This window comes from Copadichromis virginalis, linkage group LG8 (assembly GCF_057382275.1).
Source record: "Copadichromis virginalis isolate Kocher_CV1m ecotype Utaka linkage group LG8, C_Virginalis_male_GT1.1, whole genome shotgun sequence".
Lineage (NCBI taxonomy): Eukaryota > Metazoa > Chordata > Actinopteri > Cichliformes > Cichlidae > Copadichromis > Copadichromis virginalis.
Genome location: NC_140625.1, coordinates 799,042 through 820,965, shown reverse-complemented (window position 1 = coordinate 820,965; position 21,924 = coordinate 799,042). Strand labels below are relative to the sequence as shown.

General features: G+C 40.8%; 1 protein-coding gene and 1 long non-coding RNA gene across 4 annotated transcripts; one reads left to right on the top strand and one right to left on the bottom strand.

Annotated features, from left to right (window-relative positions):
• The first annotated feature begins 592 nt into the window (after positions 1-592).
• On the top strand, positions 593-20,360 carry LOC146702465 (uncharacterized). Of its 3 annotated transcripts, none has more exons than XM_085465347.1 (28): positions 593-730; positions 2,713-3,512; positions 6,074-6,135; positions 6,434-6,472; positions 6,581-6,925; positions 7,136-7,362; positions 7,604-7,779; positions 7,987-8,031; positions 10,620-10,695; positions 10,828-10,929; positions 11,031-11,065; positions 11,800-11,952; positions 12,125-12,253; positions 12,462-12,500; positions 13,041-13,166; positions 13,682-13,808; positions 14,418-14,588; positions 14,673-14,707; positions 14,942-15,106; positions 15,215-15,349; positions 16,898-16,936; positions 17,018-17,158; positions 17,758-17,837; positions 17,965-17,985; positions 18,216-18,469; positions 19,477-19,593; positions 19,668-19,789; positions 19,882-20,360. In XM_085465347.1, the coding sequence occupies exons 2-28, from the start codon at positions 2,994-2,996 to the stop codon at positions 19,954-19,956; spliced, it is 3,555 nt and encodes a 1,184-aa protein (XP_085321473.1). In that variant the 5' UTR covers positions 593-730; positions 2,713-2,993; the 3' UTR covers positions 19,957-20,360. The 3 variants fall into 3 exon arrangements, with proteins under 3 accessions (XP_085321473.1, XP_085321472.1, XP_085321474.1); XM_085465346.1 differs by having other exon boundaries at positions 17,962-17,985; XM_085465348.1 differs by lacking the exons at positions 19,477-19,593; positions 19,668-19,789; positions 19,882-20,360 and having other exon boundaries at positions 17,962-17,985; positions 18,223-18,258.
• LOC146702466 (uncharacterized) lies at positions 7,143-7,632 on the bottom strand. Its single transcript, XR_014921835.1, has 2 exons — positions 7,567-7,632; positions 7,143-7,226 (listed from the first exon to the last, which is right to left on the bottom strand). It is a non-coding gene; the product is annotated as an uncharacterized LOC146702466 (long non-coding RNA).
• Positions 20,361-21,924: the final 1,564 nt, after the last annotated feature.

The following is a 21,924-nucleotide window of genomic DNA, read 5'->3' as shown; positions in this document are numbered from 1 at the left end:
TAGGATAAATTTCTTAGACAACCAAGAAATTGAGGCACTAGTAGCTAACACTGTATTTGAGTCATTTACTTTAGTAAACTATTTGCATTTTCCTCATCATTATTTTTATTTTTGTTTTCTGATTGCTGATTGGTAGTGGTTGCCAGAATTATGCTTTCGCTTAAAATACAGTGTTAGCTACTAGTGCCTCAATTTCTTGGTTGTCTAAGAAATTTATCCTATCAGAGCCTTCAAAAACAAAAAATAAAAACAAAAAATATATTTTACAAAACATAATTCCAATTAAAATAGTTAGCTGGGTAAAATGCCACATTTTTTATGTCACAGTTAGTGCGATTCTTGATTCTTGATAAAATGTAATTATATTTTAATCCCACAAATTTCTTTTTTCTTTTTATGAGAGCTCACACACTTAAAGGATATCCCAAAGTCACACATTTTACAACAGCAACCTCATTTTATAAATGCAATACACTACAAAACAAGTGGAATAAAAGCAAAACATTAATAATATGCTTTAGTGGAATTACTACAGTATCTTGAAATTTGCCGTTTCCGTTCGTGCTTTTATTTTGAAGGCAGCCCATTGAAACGGAAATCGTTGCGCTGGGTCACCTGGCTACCGTTTAGCGTTTACTTTCCGTTAGCAAAGTTGTAGATTGCAAGAAGTTTTTTGCGAGTATACATTTGAGCACACCAGAACAAAGGGATTACACACATATAAAGCACGGTATGTACACCGAGTTGTTGTAAAGAAAACAAAAACAGGCTTGTAGGCTTGTGAAATGGGACGGTCTAGCCTCCCTCGCGCTGCCCAGGTTGCCTATCAACCGTTATACTAAAAGCGGGAAACGTTTCATACAGCTTTGTTTGACAGAAACGGAGTAGAACATATTTTGTTCATTTGTTTCTACATGAGCTTTGTGTGATGTGATAAGTATCTGAGGCTGAGACCACACGACTGTAAAACATGATTGTTGGGCTTCATTTTTGTACTGAACAGTCATTTTAAGATTAGCTAGTAAATAACAATTAGCTCATGTTGTTCATGAGACTAAAGTCATCTTACTTTGGTAATGTAAATATAATATGGCCAATATGATAGTTATTATCTTAATCATTATTAGTTATCACAGCAGTGAGTTCGAACTCTGTGTCAAATACTGAGCTTCAGTAAAGATTCTATGGCGTTATTTTAGTGCCACTATGCTCAAATTCTTTTTACTTGCGCTCAGAATAGTGGCACAAAAATAACGCCATAAGATTCAAGTTACAATTATTTATATTTCCTATCTCCTTAAATCTTCACTCAAAGACAAGTATGTTTGACAGTGTGTATATAGATGTATCATATAGAAAAGACAAATATTGTTCGTTTAATATGCTGGCATTACTAAATTTGGCTCAATGCTTACATATATGTGTAAAAAGAAAATGTGCGAGCTGTGGTAACTGTGTCTGATAGAATGAAGAGTAGACTGATACATGAAATATTCCTTTATTGGGTGAGAAAATCAGACCATGTCATAACTGCTTTAAGTCATACAGAATAGATATCAGAGCCTTAAACAGGCTGACTTCTGCTAAATGGGTCAAACTGGGCAGAAAGTCTACAATCACATAACATCCTTATAGAATATGATGTAACACTATAGATCAACTTAGCTCAGAATATATAAAGCATATAAACAATTACAGCAATATGATGCAACAAACACAGCAGTGCTACTGATCCAAAATACTCAAAGCTTCATAGAACTGAAACAAACATTTATTTTAGCTCCATTCTGCTGCTGATACATACTTTAGGTTTCTGAACATTGAACTTGTTGCTGCCTTTCATAGTTTGTAACTTGAAGGCCCTGAGTACTTTCTCTCACACTGAAAACACTGGGATGATAACATTATTTGAACATTACCTAATAAGACTGATTCAGCACAGACAGTTATGTTAAACTTTCCTAGCAGTCCTTCACAAACAGGGAACAGTCTGTCTATTCTCTCCATCTGTCAGCTGCTGCTGGCTCTTCCTCCTCCTCTTCCTCACACACTGCTGAGTTTGTCCTGGTGGATCATCAGGGCTGCAAAGCCTCACAGATGATGTGCAGCAGTGGGTCCCTCAGTCTGTCCTCACTCTGGACACTTGCAGTTGTCACACATGGAAATGAAATGTGTGATAAGCTGCAGGATTCAGACACAAGTGTAACTTATAAACACACGTTCATACTTTTATTCCACAATCAGAGAGAAAGAAACAGAGAGAGAGTGCAGGACAGACAGACAGGTGACAGTCTCAGGTGTACACACTGCTACACAACAGCACCAGAGAAGGAGGATTTAGTGTTTGTGTTATTACGAGTGCTACACAAGAAGAGTTCCCAGATGGTACAGTGGACACATGTGTGACTGCTGTGATTAAAGCATCTTTCTTTCAGCTTAACGAGTGAACCGTCAGCTCGTTCAAACACACGTTAAAGTCCGTTTGGCTCGACACCACCGAACAGAGGCAGCAATATAACATAGCTAACATTAACAGTGCAGTGAATCCTGCTTGTTGCGATCATGTTTAGGGGGTAGGAGGATGTGTTCATGACTTATGGCAGTTTGCACCAGTCCAGGTCCATCTGTGTGGATTTCATCTTTCCAAGATTCTGAGGCCCAGTACAACTCATTAACCTGTTTTCTTTGTTTTCTTTATTTTTAACTTTCCAGCTTTCCATTGCCATCGAAGCGTTACACCCCTTCTCCTGCACCAGGGTACAAACAGAGCCCCCTACATGGTAGGCTCCCAGGGAGCTCTTTACTGATCGGACAGCAAGCTGCATGCTTGCGGCTGGCTCAGCTGAAAGCCCGCCTTGCGTTGACACAGATAAATAACGCCATTGCTATTGGTGGCCGAACCAATACACGCGCCCCATTTATATCTACAACACCCCCCTTTCCTGACAGCTGCAGCCATCAGTCTACTAAACCTTCTGAAGGTTGCTAACACCATGTCCCATCCCTTATATAACCCCTATGCCTCTGGGAAACAAAGTTCAGCCCAGGGGCGCTATGGACAGTCGAGTATGCAGGCAGAGAGAGACTCTCATAAGACACCTCCTCATCTTGGGCCTGGGTCCAGCTTTAGCTCTTCTGGAGTTTCATCTGCGTCTCCTGCAAAATCTGGAGGAACAATCCCATCACTGCTAACTATGCCAATGAGCTGCAGGCCAGAAGGGAGTAAGACTTCAATGGAAGAGGACATAAAGAAGTCCAAACCTGTGGGCTCTGCAGAGTCTACTTCAGAAACAGCTGTGAACATCCTTATGCAATTTGGACTTGAAAAAGAGGACCTGGAACATCCAATCTCATACTCTGAAGATCAGATCACTCCTGACAACCTGCCTTTTACCTTACAAGTGACAGAGGATATCCCAGTGCTGGCCCAGATGCAAGACTACACTGCCACTTCACCTAGGGTCTTTCCGCATACCTGCTCTCTATGTAACAAGGAATGTAATCAGATGAAGGTAAGTCGAAGATTGTTCGATGTTTTTGCTTTCAGTCAGTTTTTATTTATTTGAAACGCAATGTTTTTTGTTTTGTTTTGGGATTGTTTTTAATTATTTGACTTTGAATGCCATTATAGGATTTTGGTTTTGAAAAAGCTTCATGGATGCTACTTTAAAGTTTATTTGGTTTGTTTTATTCACTATTACTGCATAATGATGACTGTAGGAAGACTACCAACTTGGACTGCAAACATTTGGACACATTTTCCCATATTTCTGCAATTCAGTATTCTGTAACAGAACTTTTGAAGGATTACAGTCCAGACTAAACTTAACTATATGTCTACCAGATGTTGTAATTTAAAAAACTACTTCAAAGAGACCTTCAGAAACTTCAGTGGTCTGTACTTGCAATTGATAGATTTAATGTCTTTTGACTTGATGTAAACCCATGCGAAGACATTCAAGGCATTTGCTAACAATGGAGCCAAGGCCTCAGATGACGTGATGAGGAAGAATCTGCAAGCATGAAGAACCTGTGCATCAGAAAATGTTGGAAGAGGGCTGTTTTTTCATTTGTCTCTGTCCTTGGGCTACTGTTCCACAGTGCTCATTCAGCTTTGCTTTTCCTGGAACTGTTGCTGAATGTAAAAGTTCCCCTTTTTGTCTTTTGTCACTAGAGTGAACAATAGTGTGTTTGGTCCTTTATTTTATATCAGTAGGCACCTTGTTTTTGTGTTATACTAATTTTCTTTGCTCATACTTTAAGTTAGTGTTTCGGTGTCACAAGACTTTTACTACCACAAACATAAGCACCCTGGGCGCAGCGCCCAGTCATGAGCTACACAAGCACCAGCTTTAATTTGACTGATTGTTGAATCTCTCTTTATGGATGTGCCTTCCTTTGCTGCACCAAATTTCACATTTGGGCTCCTCGTCAAAGAAACAGCGCCTTCCTCTTCTGGCCTATTTCAACATCATCTTCCTGTCGCTACTCTAACTGTGATCAACATAGGTGGTGCATTTTGTCCTAATCCAAACTTGGCCTCTCCTGAGACGACCTTCTTGGAACCTTGGGAAATTTTGATGCCATAAGAAGAGCCTGAGTAGGGCTGGGTATCGTCACTGATTTCTAGAATCGATTCAATTCCGATTCACAAGGTCCCGAATCGATTCGATCCACGATTCGATTTAATTCGATTCGATTTAAATCTGGGAAATTTTGACAGTCAGAAATATTATAATTCAGATCAGTACATTTACATATTTTTGTATCAATCAAAAGGAAGCTGACACACGCAAGACTTTATCACAGGTGTAAGCGTCACAGCAGATGCTTTTGTGTCAAAGTAGCTGAAGATAAAACACAGAAAAACATGAAGGTGATTTTCCTGGCCTGGGATTTTATAAAAATATTCTGCAGTACATCAAAAATGAAAGAAAACCATTAATCAACATATGAACATCACCTCTGACGTTACAGCGGTTTTATTAGAGACACGGTTAAGCGTTTTACATTTTGAATAATTTTAAAAAGTTTAAATTTGTTCAGTATTGAACAGCAGAAATGAGGTTTTCTTTTCGGAAGAAGGTAAAAGGGAAAAAAACAGCGGCCGACAGCCTGTAAACAGCGGTAGACTTGTGCGTAACAAGCAAGCGAATAATGAAGAAAGGGAAACTGTTCTTGAAGTACAGAGAGAGGGAGAGAGAGCTGTGCATCGCGGTGGAAGCAAAACAGTAAAAGTCAGAGTGAATTCATGATGATGTTTATGTGAAGCGTTTGGATCTTCTTTTGCTGCTGGTTCGGTCAATATTGTTTGGAGAGAGATCAAACTAACAGCTTTAGAATCGGCTCATAAAGGGCGTGAACACACAGCGCGGACCCGCCGACAGATCAGAATCAGCGAGCTGTCGGCTTTCAGCCCCGACCGTGAGAAAGGCGACATCTCACTGATTCTGATCCGCGGGTCGCGCTGTGTGTTTAAGTCTATGTGCAGAAGCCGTGTTCCTGCTCTCATTTACTGTCTTAACTGTTTGGTGGTTCTTGAAATTTTGTGAGATGTCACCTGAGATTCTGGCATTTTGGGCAAAATAAATTTATATTAAAAAATCGATTCAGGATTTTAATGAATCGATTTTACGTTATCCAAGCCAGAATCGATTTTAATCGATGAATCGATTATAAAAACCCACCCCTAAGCCTGAGAGTCCAGAATCCAGAGCCTAAGATGACCCTTTTGTTTTGGTTGTTTGTAGTCAGATGTTTGACTTGTGTTTTCCATATATACTAAATAATTTCATCTTTAAAATTGTATCCCAGGAGAGGTATAATGTGTCATGCTTATTTGTTCCTGTTTTGTTTTTGGCCCATGAAGGTTTCTAAGTGCAATCCAGGCTCCTGGCTAATGTTATAATGCTTCTCCGTTCAGTGAAGGACTAACTGTTAATATTTTAAGATTTTTTTTAAGGCCACTGCAAAGTTTAGTGACCTTTTTATCAGCAAGTGATGTCAATGACAAACATTGCTCCTGATAATAATGAATCTGGTCTAAATGTTTGTTTTTTGTTGTGACCACTAGGATTGGGTCTCCCACCAGAATACCAGCCTTCACATCGAGAACTGCAAACTTCTGCGAAAGCAGTCAGTCTTTCTTCTCTGTACTTCGTGATTATGAACCGATATCTTTGGGGCAGCGCAACCATGGTTGTGCCGAAATGATGTCGGGGTTGTAATGCTAGGATAGCTTCCTAAGAACTGTTCATTTGTATTTTTTCATTTTTCTTTGTCATATTTGTTGCGTTCCTGTAAAGCACCTTAATGATTTATTGTTAAAAGGCTGAATACATTTCTAAGTTTTTGAATTAATGAACAATAATATATTTTTAAGGACATTCTACCTGGCAACATCTGACAAAAATGTACCTGTGTTTTTCCACAGATACCCAGAGTGGAACGGTGAAATAGCATCACCGCGAGGGTAAATATCTTCATTTGAAGTCATTTGGCGAATAAAAAAACATGCCAGCATTGGAGCCTTTCATTTTCTTTCATTTAACTGTGCTTTTCTTTTTAATGCACTTGTTAGTGCGTCAGGTGCCAAGCCCTCTCCCGCAACGTCTGCTGAGACTTCCCAGAAGAAAACCAGACATGAGAGTCGTTCCCGTTCCTGCAGCCCCCGCAGTCATCGTGACTCGGAGCAAAGCAGCGACAGGCGAAGAAGGCTTTCCCGCTCTCGCAGACCCCGCACTCATCGTGACTCGGAGCGTAGCAGGGACAGGCGAAGCAGCCATTCCCGCTCCGGCAGCCCACGTCGCCACCGTGACTTGCAGAATAGGAGGAACAGTCATTCCTGTTCTCAATCACGCAGCCGCCGAAGGGAGAGACACAGAAGCCAATCACGATCTCTGTACAGGTCCAGACGCAATCGCAGGTCTGTCCAACAAACATTTTGAGAACTAGGATCAATCAAGAAGATTTAGCTCTCCAGTGGATTGTTAAAGGGTGAAATATAACATATATATAAAAATATCAACTTGAAAAAACTTAATTGGTGGACAGCATTTACCTTTTGTATCCATGCTGGGTGTGTGCTTTGAGATGTTTCTGAGTTATTAAGTTCTTTGATCCATACTTTTTTCAGGTCCCGGTCTCATTCTGACTCCTCGTGGTATGACCGTCCTTCCTCTTCACGATATCGATCACGCTCAAGGTGCCGCGAGAGACGATCCTCACTGAGAAGAAGAGATGAGAAACGTTCATCACCGAGGAAAAGCTGGGAGAGGCGATCGTCGACTGAGAGGTCATCTCCGAGGCGAAAGAAGTCAAGCAGCTCAAAGATCTTGGCAAAGAAACTGCTGGAAACATCAGGTTTGAAAATTGCTTCATGTTTTATTTTTTTGTATGTACTCATTAGTTTTTCTAAGATCAAAGTTCTCCTCCCCCCTCACAACCTTAACTTTACTAATGTAAAGGATAAATAAAGACCAGTGCCACCAGAAATGTCAGCATAGTTTTTTCTACTATTATAAAACTTTCAGAAACGGTAGATGATTTTCGAGACTTGGCACCCACCAAAGTGTGAATCTCTTTTGCACCTGTGGTCTTTTAGCTCTCCAGTCCTTATCAAACCAGTCTGACCTGGAGACTGTCGTCAAAACTTTGGCTCCTGCCCTGCTGGCTGAGCTAGTCAAGATGAAGTCGTCCCCATCAACATCATCATCATCGTCCTCACGTTCTGCATCTCCAGAAACAACTAAAGGGACGCCTAGCACAGAGAAGACAGAGGTGACTTCATATTATGCCTTTTTTCATGAATGCACAGTTTTGGACAATTTATAATGTGATCAGTGACAGATGACGTGATTGTTGATGCCACACAACCAAGATTAAATCTTTCAACACAGATTTATACAAGCAGATAGTTTGAGTCAAGTTGTCATGATGAAATCTGCATTTGGTTTGTTCATAATTTTCTTCCCTGTGTTTCCACAGGCTGGCAAATCTTCCCCTCCGACCATGGTGAGGCTACAAGGGACTGTAAGTAGTCTCTGTCACAGTGATGTGATTTCTGCTATGGAGAAAACATTTTGAAAAACTAAGTCAGTTGTTTTGTTTAGGTCAAAATTACAGGTATGTACACTGAAATTTGTTCACTGTTCAGGGGCGGATCTAGAGAAATTTTCTTAGGGTGGCAAAGAAATCAAATAGGGTGGCAAAATCGAAGCCTTCTTATTTTTCAAACACATATGCAGGTGGTTACATATGGTTAGAATAATTCAAATGCAGTAAGTATACACGTTTTTCATATAAATATAGTCTAGAACTTAATTATTGTCTGTAGCCCACATAATTACACACTTTAGTTACATAAAACATGTGAGTTTCTGTATAGCCTGTATAATAAATAAATATGTAGCCCAACAAGTATAAAATCCAGACACACTGTTAGAAAACAGTCACATTGTTACAGCTTAAATGACACAAAATGTCAGAAATCTGCACTGTCATGAACAACAATTTAAACCTAATTTTTCATGATTTGTTGGATGAACCCACTGAGGTCTGAAATACAATCGGCCATTTTTGACTCCTTTTGAGTTTACGTTTGTATTTCACCCTCAGATTGTTTCATTTTATTTTGTTCCCCTTGCCTTGTTTGGTGTCATTCTTTTCAGCTCAACTGAATTTAGTTGTTTTTTTCACTGACATACTGCATTAGTATTACTGATCTGAAACCACACAAAGAACGTAAAATCCTAGTAGTATGTTTTTACTGTAAAAAAAAAACACCACAGTATATTTTTATAACTTGAAATGCAAATATAAATTGTACATTTTGTAAACATATACAACTATTTATCTAAAAATGCAGCCGATACACCTGCCGTTTTTTGTTTTTTTTTCATTTTGTATAAGAATTTAAAAATATTACTACAACTAAAATGAGAGAACAATTAGGTGTCGCACTAAGATGCCCCACAAACTATGTGTGCCAGTAAAAAAAAAGTTTGTCCACCAAAAGACAGAACAGCACAGGGACAAACCTGCAGGCCTGATAACAGCAGCTGTATCACTCCGCTGGTTTTCTACTTAGTGACAGTGTTTACATTGCAAATGTGCCTTTGTGACATTCATTAGTGCCCTCACTGACACACAAAACAAAACGACTACACAACAGAACTACACAAGACAACACACTAAGTAAACACTCCACACTAAACGTCACAAATCTCCCACATCTAAAAACTCTCTCTCTCACTTGCTTGCTCTGTCTCGCTGCCGTTACCGTCACTCCTAAAACGTTTCCCTCTTCCTAAACAATCAAATCCCACGCGTTGACTGTTTTTTTAATTGGTCGACATGGTACATTTAGGAAGGTGGTGGCTTTTTTTCTTTCTTTACTGTTTTCGTGCTGTCCTTACAAAACGCTTAAAACACACACACACAAAAACGTGACGACAGTATTTAGAACAAAGCGTGGCTTATATATATTATCATAACTCTGGATTTACTGGCCTGTAATTAAAATTTAAAAACTTTGAAGTCCGAATTTTCAATGTGGGCTGAAATAGAAACTCAGCGTGGCTGCAGCTTGTTGCTGTGTCAGCTTACATCAGTCATGTGATTTGGAGGTGCAGCGTGTCCGTGGACCACAGAGGGTTAATAACACTCACCTTCCTTCCATTTCCAGAGTGTAACATCCACCCACCTGTGTAAAAAGCGAAATTCCCATGGTGTTGTTCAGAATGTGCTCTGGCACAATCATAAGCATCGCTTGCTACTGAAAACAAGAAAAAAGCCGGTCCTGCTATGGGCTGAACCATTTGTTAATGGTGGAGGGGGGAACACTATGCAATATTTTCAGTTTTAGCATTTATATTCACTGTTGACTGTAACTACGTTCAAACTGTTAATGCTGTCTTATTTTAATAAACAACACTGTCATATGCAAAACTGGGGTGGCACTTGGGGTGGCAAGGGATCATTTTAGGGTGGCACTTGCCACCCCATACCACCCTTCTAGATCCGCCCCTGTCACTGTTATAGATGGATGAGTTCATTGACCTACTTGTGAATCGAGAGAAAGTTCCTCTCCTGTTTGTCTCCTGGTTTGCTTCTGCAATCTAAGATAGATATTTATGCACCGTAGCTACAATTCTCTATAAATATACTGTCCGTTCACGGTTGTAGTCCTGCATTCATTATGCGGTTTAAAGTCAGTTGGTTATCCTTACATTTCTTCTACAGTCTCGCACCCCTCAAATTCATAGTTACTTTGGATTATACTGAGCTTTTATATAGTCATCCCCATGTCAGGAAGCTTCCGCTCAAGTCTAATGCTATGAAAGCATACACACTGTACTTTGTTTTTATTTTGCTGTGTTGCATTATGCATTTTTTAAATCTATATATACACATTGCACTGAAAACATCCTTGGAATCGCACTGGTTGCTTGCAAGTTGCCACAGTTGCTTGTGGTTTGCATGGAAGACTCCAACTTGTCTGTAAATACTTGTAAGCTCATGACAAGTGCTCATGTATGATTCTTAGTGTGAATGTAGTAACTTAACAGTTTTGGTAGTAATACAAACTAATGTATGTTCGTTGTGTGTGTGTTTGTAAGGAAGCTGCAGTGGCACCTAAAAATACAGCCAAGGCTACGGAGGCTGTTGAACCAATTAAAGGTGCTGCAGTTGACGGTGAGCCAAAAGTCTTGGCTTCCAAAGCAGAAACGGCCTCAACCACGCAGATTTGTATTTAGATCAGCTGGGTAATTTGCATCCTATCTAAACTACCACTATTGAACTTAACTACATTTCCTTTATTCCAAGACTCTGTGACTGCAGAGAAGATCTCAAAGGATCAGCCGGTCGCTGTTACCCACCCAACATTTTGGGAGCGGATACAAGAGCAACTGCGTCCAGAAAGAATCCGTAAGAAATCCCCAAAGATCTGTATGAAAGATTTCTCAATGTGAAGATATTTTCTATTTCATAATTATTTTTTGGTTTTTCTTTTGCTCTGCACTTCACAGGTTGTCTCAAGACAGTCAAACTTCCCAATTCAAAGGTAACATTAAAAAAACACTTCAATTATACCTGTAAGAAAAACATGCTTTATCAAAGTGGTTAAGTTTTGATCTGAAATAGTTCAGTTTGTTTTACAAGTTTGTAGTTATATCTCATTGTCAGGTGACGCTCAAGTAGGTGTAAATGTAGAAAAATGTTAAAAATTCACTAGGGATGTCGCAATACCAGAGATTTTGTAGTCAGTATAGACACCAATAGAATTGCACCATTCTTGGTTACCAATTTAGTATTGTAATAAAACAATTATCTCATGTACTAACACATACTAAAACTCCTTTATTGAAAAGCTAGTTTAACATGTTCAAATTATATGCACAGTCATCCAGGACATGGTGGTTTTGAGTGCTTAAAAAGGTTTTTCCTTCCCAAGTTTGACATGTGCAATAGTGCTGTTTACACATTGCCTTTTGGGAATCAGTTATCACTGTTTATGGATCCACCTTAAATGAAAAGTACTTTCATAGCTGACTCTTACTGCCTTTTTTGTCAGTGAGTCAAGGTAGAGCTGCACTACGTGAAACAAAGAAAGAAAAAAAGAAGTAAAGGAAAATTAGCATCAGAAACATTTTGTAATAGGTACCTGATTGTGTTCATAGTTGTAGACAGTGCTCAAAGTGAGGTTTATAAGTTAATGTTTGCATTTTTCAGATTTCTGTCTGGAATTTCTTCCATTGCAATTGTGAACTGATCCTGAAATTCTTTTCGTTTGCACAGCTTGTTTCGCTTGATTACAAGGTGCTGTTAATAAGCAACCTGCCAGAGTATCACGATGGCTGTTACGCAGAGGAGGACATCGCCGGTCTGCTCACTCGACACCGATTTGAGTATTACGACGACACGATCTACGTTATACCACAGGCACGCATGGTAAGCACCAGTTTGCATTGGGCTGGGTTATGACCTTCATTTTAATGGCGCTCTAAATCTCTTTTCTAAGACGACCTAACTAACATTTAGTTAGTTAATACATATTTTGTGAGTGCCTGTCTTCATGGTTATTCAGTAAAAATCAGTGTTTGGTTGTTTGTTTTTCCTTCAGGCTTTTGCCCTCATGCCGACAGCAGTGGCAGCTAAAAACATCGTGCTAGCATCAGAAAATCACGATTTTATTCTCAGTGGTTCTAAACTTCGACTGCAGGTTGAGAAGGGCAACATTTTAATGACGCCGGTAAGCACTGTGTGTAGATAATGCAATCTACTGTTGTGACAGATGTTATTACAATTATTTGAAAATATTTGTTTCTGCTTGTTTATTTAAAGTGTGATTATAAATGTAAAAAATATTTCTTTTTGTAGAAAAAAATACCTTTAAGCTGAAATAAATCGAACCGAATCCGAAGTGATGTAATGATTTTGAACTGTTTTTTTTCTTTCAGCTTGAGTTTTATAAGTCTCTGATGAAACGGCTATGCTATGTAAGTAACGCACATATCTCAGAAACAAAGACTGCACTCGAATACCTTTAGATTTATTGGTCAGAGTATAAAGTCATAACTGGAAGCACTCACATCCAAGTCAAAACACCTTGAAAAATGGGGACATACCCGTTTTTTCAGATATTCACACAGGGCTAGGAAAGGTTTGGAGAACTCTTTTCCTGGAATAAATGAAATCCTCATTTAAAAATGCATTTTGTATTTTTTTTAAACATTTGTTTAACGATTTGAAACTTGTGCAAAAAATTAGGAAATTGGGAACGAGCCAAATGCGTTTTCCACGGCACTGTGTGTACATTAGTTTAAATACTTTTTCAACCAGTGTTATCAAAAACAGCGAGAGCTGCAATTATAAATTGTTTGGAAAATGAAGATAGCTGCCAGGGTGCATACCTGCTGTGTGAATATAAGTGCAAACTTATGGCCTTGATCTTGGAGCTGTAGTATAAGAATGTTTGGAATGTCATACTGTTTGTGGGGTTGTTGTTTTTTCACGTTAACCCGGTTTTCTCGAAGCAGCAAGTGACTGACAATGGAGCACGATTAATCTACATCAGGAACATCTCGCCAGGCGAGTCCCGGCATCTCAGAGAAGCTTTGAAAAAAATGGATTGTGTAAGAAACTACCTGCCTCTTCTCAACAAGGTATAAACACACTCATAAATGCCAACAAGTGCATGTGTTAGAAGTCTGTGAAAGGCTGTGTGAGATATGTGCTTGTGTAAGTGTAATCTTAACCATACAGAAAAATTGACAGATTAACCGCTTGCACACCAAACTAAAGGACGTGCACCAACCTTCATAAATCCATCCTTCAAAAGAGATAATGTGTCTAGATTTGGATGCTACTTATCTTGAGGAAAGCACAACTGCAAAACTATAGCGATAGTAAAGAGAGACTGCCGATAAGCTGCTCGCTGAGCAATTCTTCATATGCTCATGCGCACTAGTATTTATCACATTACAGCATTAGTGCAGGGGTCATGTTGAGCATGGCTCCAGTGCATCATTGAGCCAGGATTTCTGACTCTTGAATCCAGTGAACTCCACAATAAAGCTGTACTTAGTTCACTCTTTCCACGTGTGCTTAGCACTTGTTTTCTAACATTTACAATGTGAAGGTAAAATGTTCAGAATACATTTTCTTTCTTGTGTTTCAGGTGTTTATCGAATTTCAGTCTCTTCGTGATGCTGATCGCCTTGGCGTTTGGTACAGCCTTCTAAAACGGCCCACCGGCCACAAATTGTCAAGGCTGAAAATACCACAGTGTGGATGTACCTCACTGCGTAAGTGTTTTTTAAATGGGATTTTAAACAAATATGAATTAAACGGAAACAAAAAGATGGGTTAAGTTAATGGAAGGTCAGACCTTTCTTTCGCTTTCTGTTTGTGAAACACTCATGAATAGATTTTTCAGGTCTCCCCTGGGCTGTGGATAAAGTGCAGACAAAACTGCTGATTTATTGTTGTTCACAATCAATCATTGTGACACATTCCCTCAACTTTTATCCACTAACACTGTGATTCTGGTTCCCACAAATCCTTTGATGCTCATTTGCCTTATTATCTCTCTGACCTCTTTTCTGGCCCCTCCAGAAATCTTTGCTCCATCAGTGGTCAATTTCCTTCTGCTTGTCTCTGCCCCAGACACATGAGCCAGAGCCATTACTTAAACTGCACTTTTTCAGTCTGGCATTTGATCTAACCCACTAATCGTTGTTTTTCTGATGTCTATGATACCTTGGGTATCTGTAAAGGTGCTTAAAGTTCAAATAAAAGTCAAAACATTGATATTACTGGATCATTGTAAACATTAAAAACCTGTTTTGCACCACTCGTTTTTCCTTTTCTTTCCCCCACAAAACTTTTAACAAAACTTATTTTTGCTTGTGCAGCACCAAGATTGCCAGACAAAGCTTTGCCAGACAGCGAGGTTGCTGTTGATGGTGCAACTGTCCCAACAGAAGATATTACCATCCCACAACGCAGCACTTCACCATATTGGATCACAATGACAACTAGTCCCTTTGTGTTCCCCACTGTCTCTCCTTGGTTCACAATCCCAGGTGAGAGAAACAGCTGGAAACTAAAATTAACCTCCAGATATAAAGTGTTGACTGTTACTAACTGTGTCTGTTTTACACTTCTAGAGTATTTAACTGTCAGTGAACCTGATGACATTGAGGTGAGTGCATCTTATAAACCCAGGTTTCATGTGTTAAACAGGAATCCTTGAGTAAATACCAAGAGGTGTCCATTTTTCCAAATACTCACCTCAAAAACCACATTTCTTTTTTTCTGCTAAAGTTGGTTTCATTTTGTCTTCTCTATGTGCTCAGTAATAATAATATATTTTTTAAAAAGTACCGCAAAGTTTCTCTTCGAATAAACTTTGGTTCTTGAACCTTGTGTCTTGCAGAAAGCCCAATCTCAAGGTTCTACGTTCTCCACCATCATGTTGACCGGTTTGCCAGAAGGAAACTACAGACAGGAGGATGTCACCAAGCTGGTGTGGCGTTACGTCCCTGATCAGACTGTTCAGACTCTGTACTACAAAATAATCGTTTTATCACTGCAGAGGAGGGTGAGGAGTAGACCCAGCAGGCTGATACAGAGAAATTTGCATTTGCAAATTGAATTCAATTTAATGATTGATATTGAATGTTTCCTCTGCATCATTTTTCCCCTCCAGGCCTTTGTGTTTTTTAACAGCTGGGATGCGTGCTGCGATTTCGCCAGGGATTACCTCAAAAATCCAGTTACTGTTGGAGAGTGGACGCTCAGAATCCACATTGTTTTACAAGACATGCTTCCTGGTACAAGTGAGGTATGAAAATGGAGCAATCGGGGGCTGTTAAATCGGGGGCATGCTCCTGTTTCACTCAAACTATTCAGATCCCAATCAAAACAGATTTCTCCTCTAAGGAGTGAGCACAGCATCATCCTTCTCTGGGCTAATATTACTAGAATGAGAATACTCAGAGTACTTTATTGATCCCTGGGGGAAATATATTGGTTACAGTACAAACAGTAACACAGACAGATACAAGAAGTAAGGAATAGCACAATATATACAATATATACATACATATAAGTCACTCATTGATAAATATCTGAATAAGAAATGGAAAAACTAAAAATATGCATGAATTTCAAATCAACTATTTATTGTTACTTCGTCTGTATTTGTTCCTTCCTTTTTGCAACAGCAGCACAAAAGCTGCATGAACTTTATCCACTTTTCTGTTCGTAGGCGACAACCCACGTCATTCCGCCACCACTTTAAATTTCCACAGAGCTCCTTGTGAAGTCAGCCCCGTGTAAACTTTAAAGACCCAGACATAGGTTCCAGAGTGTTTTACTGACTATTAAGTAATGCCCTTACTTATTTTGAAACTTCAGTCGCTGCTAACCTTCTAGCGTCAGCGTTTCCCCTCTCAAGTTTCCTTGTGGGCTAGCTATTCAGGAGCTTTCTGAGAGCTCTCTCCACAGCTACATGTTAAGAGGAATTGAGGTCTGACAACTGTTGCGGAAAGTCACTGAGTGTTAAGGATGGTGAGTTAGTGAACCCAGACGCGGACCTCTCGTTAAAGTTGAACAGTGTCTTTATTTACAGTGAAGCCAATCCACAGTTATCCATAGTGCAAGTCCCTTCAGTGCTCCTCTCCCCGTCTCTCCTCGTGTGTCCACACAACTCCCGTGCATCAGTGACGTCTCTCCTTCCGTCTCTCCGCCTCGTTCGCTTCCTGGCAAAAGGCAAAACAGCCACGATTAGCCTCCCTCCGCTATCAAACACTTGCTTTACCCTTGCTGAGCTCGAGTCACTACCAGGCTTGGTGCAATACTCCAGCGCTGTCTGTCACTCAGCCACACCATTAAATAGCTCTGCCAACGACGGTGGATGATTGGCAGCAGCTGGCGAGGAATCAGTCGCAGGTGGGACAGCAGCTCAGAGCGGCAGCACTTCCGGGTCGGAGATCTCCCATTGCTACGCGACCGCGTACCAATCGCAGCGGAGCAGGAGAGGAAGAAACAGAGCGAGAGAGAGGAGAACAAACACACACATACACACAGGGCGCCGGTCGGGGCACCGTCAGACCTGACACTGAGACTCAAATAGCATCAAATAGTTCCTGCAAAACCTTGTTATATGTTGTGTCGTTACTGTCCTGAAGTATGAATCCTTTGCCACAAAGATGCAAACCAGGATCGAGTCACTTCTCACTTACAGTGGAGTCCAATATTTATCTTATTAAATGTGCTCAATAGAAGATTAAAAACACTCTAACCAGGAGGAGAGTTATTCAATATTTATTGTACAAACAGAGGATCAGCGATTGATGTAATCCCCTTTCATCTTCTGCTCTTTTCACAGGAGAGCATGTATAGAAGCATGATGAAATGGAGCACCACTGTAAGGCAGCAGTCACATAAATCTGTCTTGTAAAAGCAGCAGGCTCGGGTCTCCCTGATCTTAACGCTGGTTGTTTTTCAGCATGTTCCAGAGTCGGAGTCTCTGGAGGACCGGCTGCTGAGTGTGGAGGTCTCCGAGGTGAATGTGGACCTTGTCATGATGATCATGGAAGTGGTGGCGTCCATCGCTGCTTTTGTCAGATTCTTGCCGCTTGCCAACAGGGTACGATTTCATAAACACGTGCAACTGTTTTATGTTTTACAGAAGGCTGCAAGGCTTGTCATGGTGTCTGCTGTTCTTTTCATATTGAGAAACATTTTAAATGAGTCTGAAGGAGACTTTGTGGTTTTTTAACACGAGTTGAGCAAGTTTAAATATTCCATGTACAGACAGTCCCTGCGGCAGGCAATCTGAATTACACATGCCTTTGCAAACACTGGTGAAGAAGGACTGCCTGAAATGCACCAAGTTCTCAACCAAGTAGTAATCTTATGACCTGTTCAGCCTTTTGTCCTGGCCCATCGAGCAGGGGAGATCCCTGCAGTTTGAGGCAGCGCTAAGTTATTCTTTTAGTGTTTCTTGCTCAGTGGTTTTATTGTTCAATCAAAACTTTGCAAAAGTATAGAAATATGTTTGCACTTATTTCCCATTTGCAAGTTTAAAACTCCAAGATTTTTTTTTCTTTGCCTTGTACTATCGTACAGGGCAGTAAAGAAACTCGCCAGGACAAATTCTTTATCGCCCTGTACAATACAAATCGTGCCTGTAGCACACCCATTGAGTACCACTGTGTTGCTCAAATATCCGTTCTGTTCTCTCAGATATGCATTGAGATGGCCGAACCTGGTGGATTAACACAGGTGATGGAGAGCAAAGTCACCAAGGACTATTTATCTGCTTGGTAAGTGTGTCCCACGATCAGAAGTGAGAAAAAGAGGAAATTTATTTTACACTGTGTTTCTTCATTTTCTTTAAAGTGTCTTCATGTCTGTCTGACCTTGTGCTTCTTTCTCTCCTCTTCATAGCAGTAAAGCTGGACGTATTGAGTCGTGAGTATCTTTCTTTTTCAGCTTTAGTGGCAGAGTCAAATATACCATACGCTCCTCAAGGTCGTCTGTAGTAAACAGTTCCCAAAGATGCAAAAAGAGCAGCATGTGATTTAGATATAAGCAACTCTAGATTAGGAATTTGAAATGGAATTTCTTATTTCACATGAACATTTTGTGACAACAAACCTCTTTTCGTGGTAACCTACTGGCATCTTTGCTTTCAAATTCAGTTTGAAGAGCCTGAAACAGCGTCTGCAAGACTCTGGTGACAACCTCAAAATGAAAACCAAGAAGACCGCAGAATCGACTGATGCAGTGACCAAAGGTGACTGCCAGGCGGAGAGCCAGAGGACCGAGGAGGAAGCAGGGACCCAGCCCGATGCTGCAGCCGCCCCTGCTGGACAGCAGCCAGAGCCCAAGTGTCCTGATGACGAGACACAGGAGGGAGAGGAGAATGATGGATGGAGCATGGCCGACATTAAAGGTACAAAGAGCTGCTTTAAATCAGCAAAATACACCGCTCTGACAGCCAAAACACAGTAAAGTGAATATAAAAAGACAAGTTGTGATATTTTGTGGCTCTGATCTCATATTTGTGCTCCTCACTGTGCTACAGACATTCAGCCTGGTGGTAGTAATATATTTTATATATGTGGTGTTTAAGAAATGCTCCGTTGGTGCGATGACTATGTCCCACACCATCACCAGCCTGAGATTTTGATACAAGGCAGGATGGATCCAAGATTTCTGACCCTACCATCCTAATGTCACAGCAGAAACTGAGATTCAACAGACCAGGCAGCGTTTTTATTTTACAGCGTTGCTGAGCCTGTGTGAATTGTACCCTCAGTTTTGCGTTCTTAGCTTAGAGAAGTCGAACCCAGTGTGGTCTTCTGCTGCTGTAGCTCATCTGCTTCAGTCTTGGATGTGCTGTGCGTTCAGAGATGCTCTTGTGCATTGTAATAAGTGGTTGTTTGGCTTGCTCTGGCCTTCCGGTCAGCGTGAAGCAGTTATTTCATTCTCCTCTAAACTCAAAAATGCATTTCCTCCAGGGAACTGCCACTCACTGGATATTTTCTGTTTCAGACGGTTTTATGTAAACCCTAGAGATGCTTCTGTGGGAAAATCCCAGCACATCAGCAGTTTTTGAAATGCTAAGCTCAGCAAACATGCCACGTTTAAGTGACTTAAATTATTTTTCTTCTTCATTCTGATGCTCAGTTTGAATTTCAGCAGGTCATCTGACCATGTCTACATACCTAAATCACTAAGTTGCTGCCATGTGATTGGCTGATTAGAGAGTCGCATTAATGAGCAGTCAAACAGGTGTACCTAATAAAGTGGCCGATGAACGTTTCAGCTTTTCAAGTAAATCGAAATCATTTGTTCAATTATTATTGAGTTATAATTGAATGTTTAAATATGTTATAAACCCAGTGGCTCCTGTAGCAGATTCGTTGATGATTAACGTGTCGCTCTTTTCATTTTCAGTTGTGGCTAAACGCAGGAGGGAGCTTGTCGGAGCTGAGGCAAAGCGATCTCGCTCTCAGTCTCCGTGTGTTGTAGCAGATTTCAGACTGCCTCAGTTCAACCCTAACAGCCCCATCGGTCAGACACACACACTCTAAATTCAAATGTGTTGTTAATACTTGTCTAATCTTCCTGTTTCTGCTTCTCTGCAGGTCAGGAGTTTGTGGTCCCTAAATCAGGATTTTTCTGTAACATCTGCTCTGTTTTCTGCCTGAATGAGAAGACCGCCAAGGAACTCCACTGCTGCAGCCAGAAACACTACGACAACCTGCAGGTACGCACGCACATACATATACACGATTCAGCACACAAAATCACACTGTTGGCCTAACGATGTTTGTTTTCTCACTTTTCCCTTTTTTTTAGAAATATTATGAGGAACGTCGACAAAGAGCTACAAAAGCTTTGTCTCAGACGTCTCCAGGCTCCGTTTCTGACTGATGGACCTGATCTACTGTATTTTTAACACATAACTGTGCAGAGTGTATATATATGTGTGTCCTGGATGACTGTGGATATGTTTGCGGTTTTGTGATTTGTTTCTTATTTCCTGTTTTACTTTGAAAGTTCATGTCTTATGTCAGTGTGTTCAGTTTTACCTCTCCCCTGTCTCGTTAGCCTGATTTCTCCCAGCTGTGTCTCCCTCCCTCCCGCCCATTCCCTAATTACTCCCCTGTGTATTTAAGCCCTGTGTTTTCCTGGGCTCCCTGTCGCGTCGTACCTTCAACCTGCTGTGTGTTTGTAATGTCCAGTCCTCCAGCACCTCGCTTTAGAGTCTTGTTTTCCTTTTGTAAGTTTTATTTTGTCAGTCATTCTTCCAGCAATAAAGCTGCGTTTTCAGTTTATTCCCGTCTCCAAGAGTCCTGCATTTTTGCGTCCACCGCTTCTGCTCGCCTGCCACACAGCCAACCATGACAATAGCAGAATCTAGTATAACATGGAAACACCTACCTGAAACACAGACTTTATGTATTTTAAGTACTTGAGTAAATGTTCCCACTACTATCTGCACTCACTTCTGAAGATATTTAGACTAGTGAGAGAACTCTGAGCTCCTCCGCTTCATGTGAGATTCACTTTCCACTGTTTCCTTTCTTTCTTTCTTTTTTTTTAAATCCCTTTCCATTGCATTAATGTCTTGAAATACCAGGAAACCAAGCATCTGCCTCTGGAGACTTTTGACTCAAAAGGCAATAAAAACCAAAACAAATGTAAAAAAAATGAATACAGGAAAAATTCCATTTTCACAAATGTCAAAACATTTTTTAATTAAAATTAATCTTTTTTTCCTATTAAAAAGTTGTAAAAATGAGTCCAAGGCCATGATGCCATAGCAGAGGATGTACTTCCTGAGGGAGCTGAAGAAATTCAACCTGCCAACACGGGCGATGATGCAATTCTACACTGCAATCATCGAGTCCATCCTCAACTCCATCACCGTGTGGTACGCTGGAGCCACTATCAGGGACAGTGGCGGTCCTAGCCTGTTTGGCGCCACGGGCGAACACTCTCTCTGCCCAATGGTGTGCTTGGTTATCCTTTCATGAGTTATTTACAAGTTTCTCTTTGTTCACAGCCATTGATATGTCGAAGAGGTTAACATGTTAGGAGCGGATCGAAATTGTGTTGATATCTGGTGAACGCAGTAACCGGGTCATTGCAGCAGATTTCAATGCAAGACACCCTACGAGACCACCCATCTCCCATGCTACAGTCAGCAAACTGCTCGCTAAGTTTTGTGAAACTGCTTCAGTGTTTATTTTGCGAAGCAGCAGGCGCACCTCGCAAACGGAGGGCGCCCTTACTCCCAGCAAATGGGCGATAGAAAACCGATCGGTGCCTGTACCATTCCCAATATGCGCCGGCTGATGTCGGGGCAGCATGAGTACGAGCAATTTTTTATTTTTTTTTTTCTCGCCGATGCCCGTGATGCCGCCCCCCACCACGATGCCGCCCCGGGCAACCCTTGTGCGCTCTGCTGAGAAGGTGATTGGCTGCAAACTCCCATCTCTGCAGGACCTGTACACCTCCAGGACACTGGGGCGTGCAGCTCAGATCACAGCTGACCCTTCTCACCCTGGACACAGTCTGTTTCTGTTAAGAAAAAAATATACCATCTCAAAAGAAACACAACTCAAACATGCACACAACAAGACAACACAGCCTGTTCCCCTACAGCACAGCAGATTTCAACATAAGCCACAGCACTATAACCCAGCTCAGTGTATTCATCAGCAGAAATATCTTATTTTAATAGTTTTTAAATAGAGTGTTTGACAGCTTCGCGTGTCATTTTTCTACAATGCCAATCCGATTACTCATATCATGTGAGGATGAAGACAGCACTGCTTGATAAGATTGTCAAGGTGTGCTGTGTTTTGGTGAATATGTGCCCCAGTGTGGTTGTCA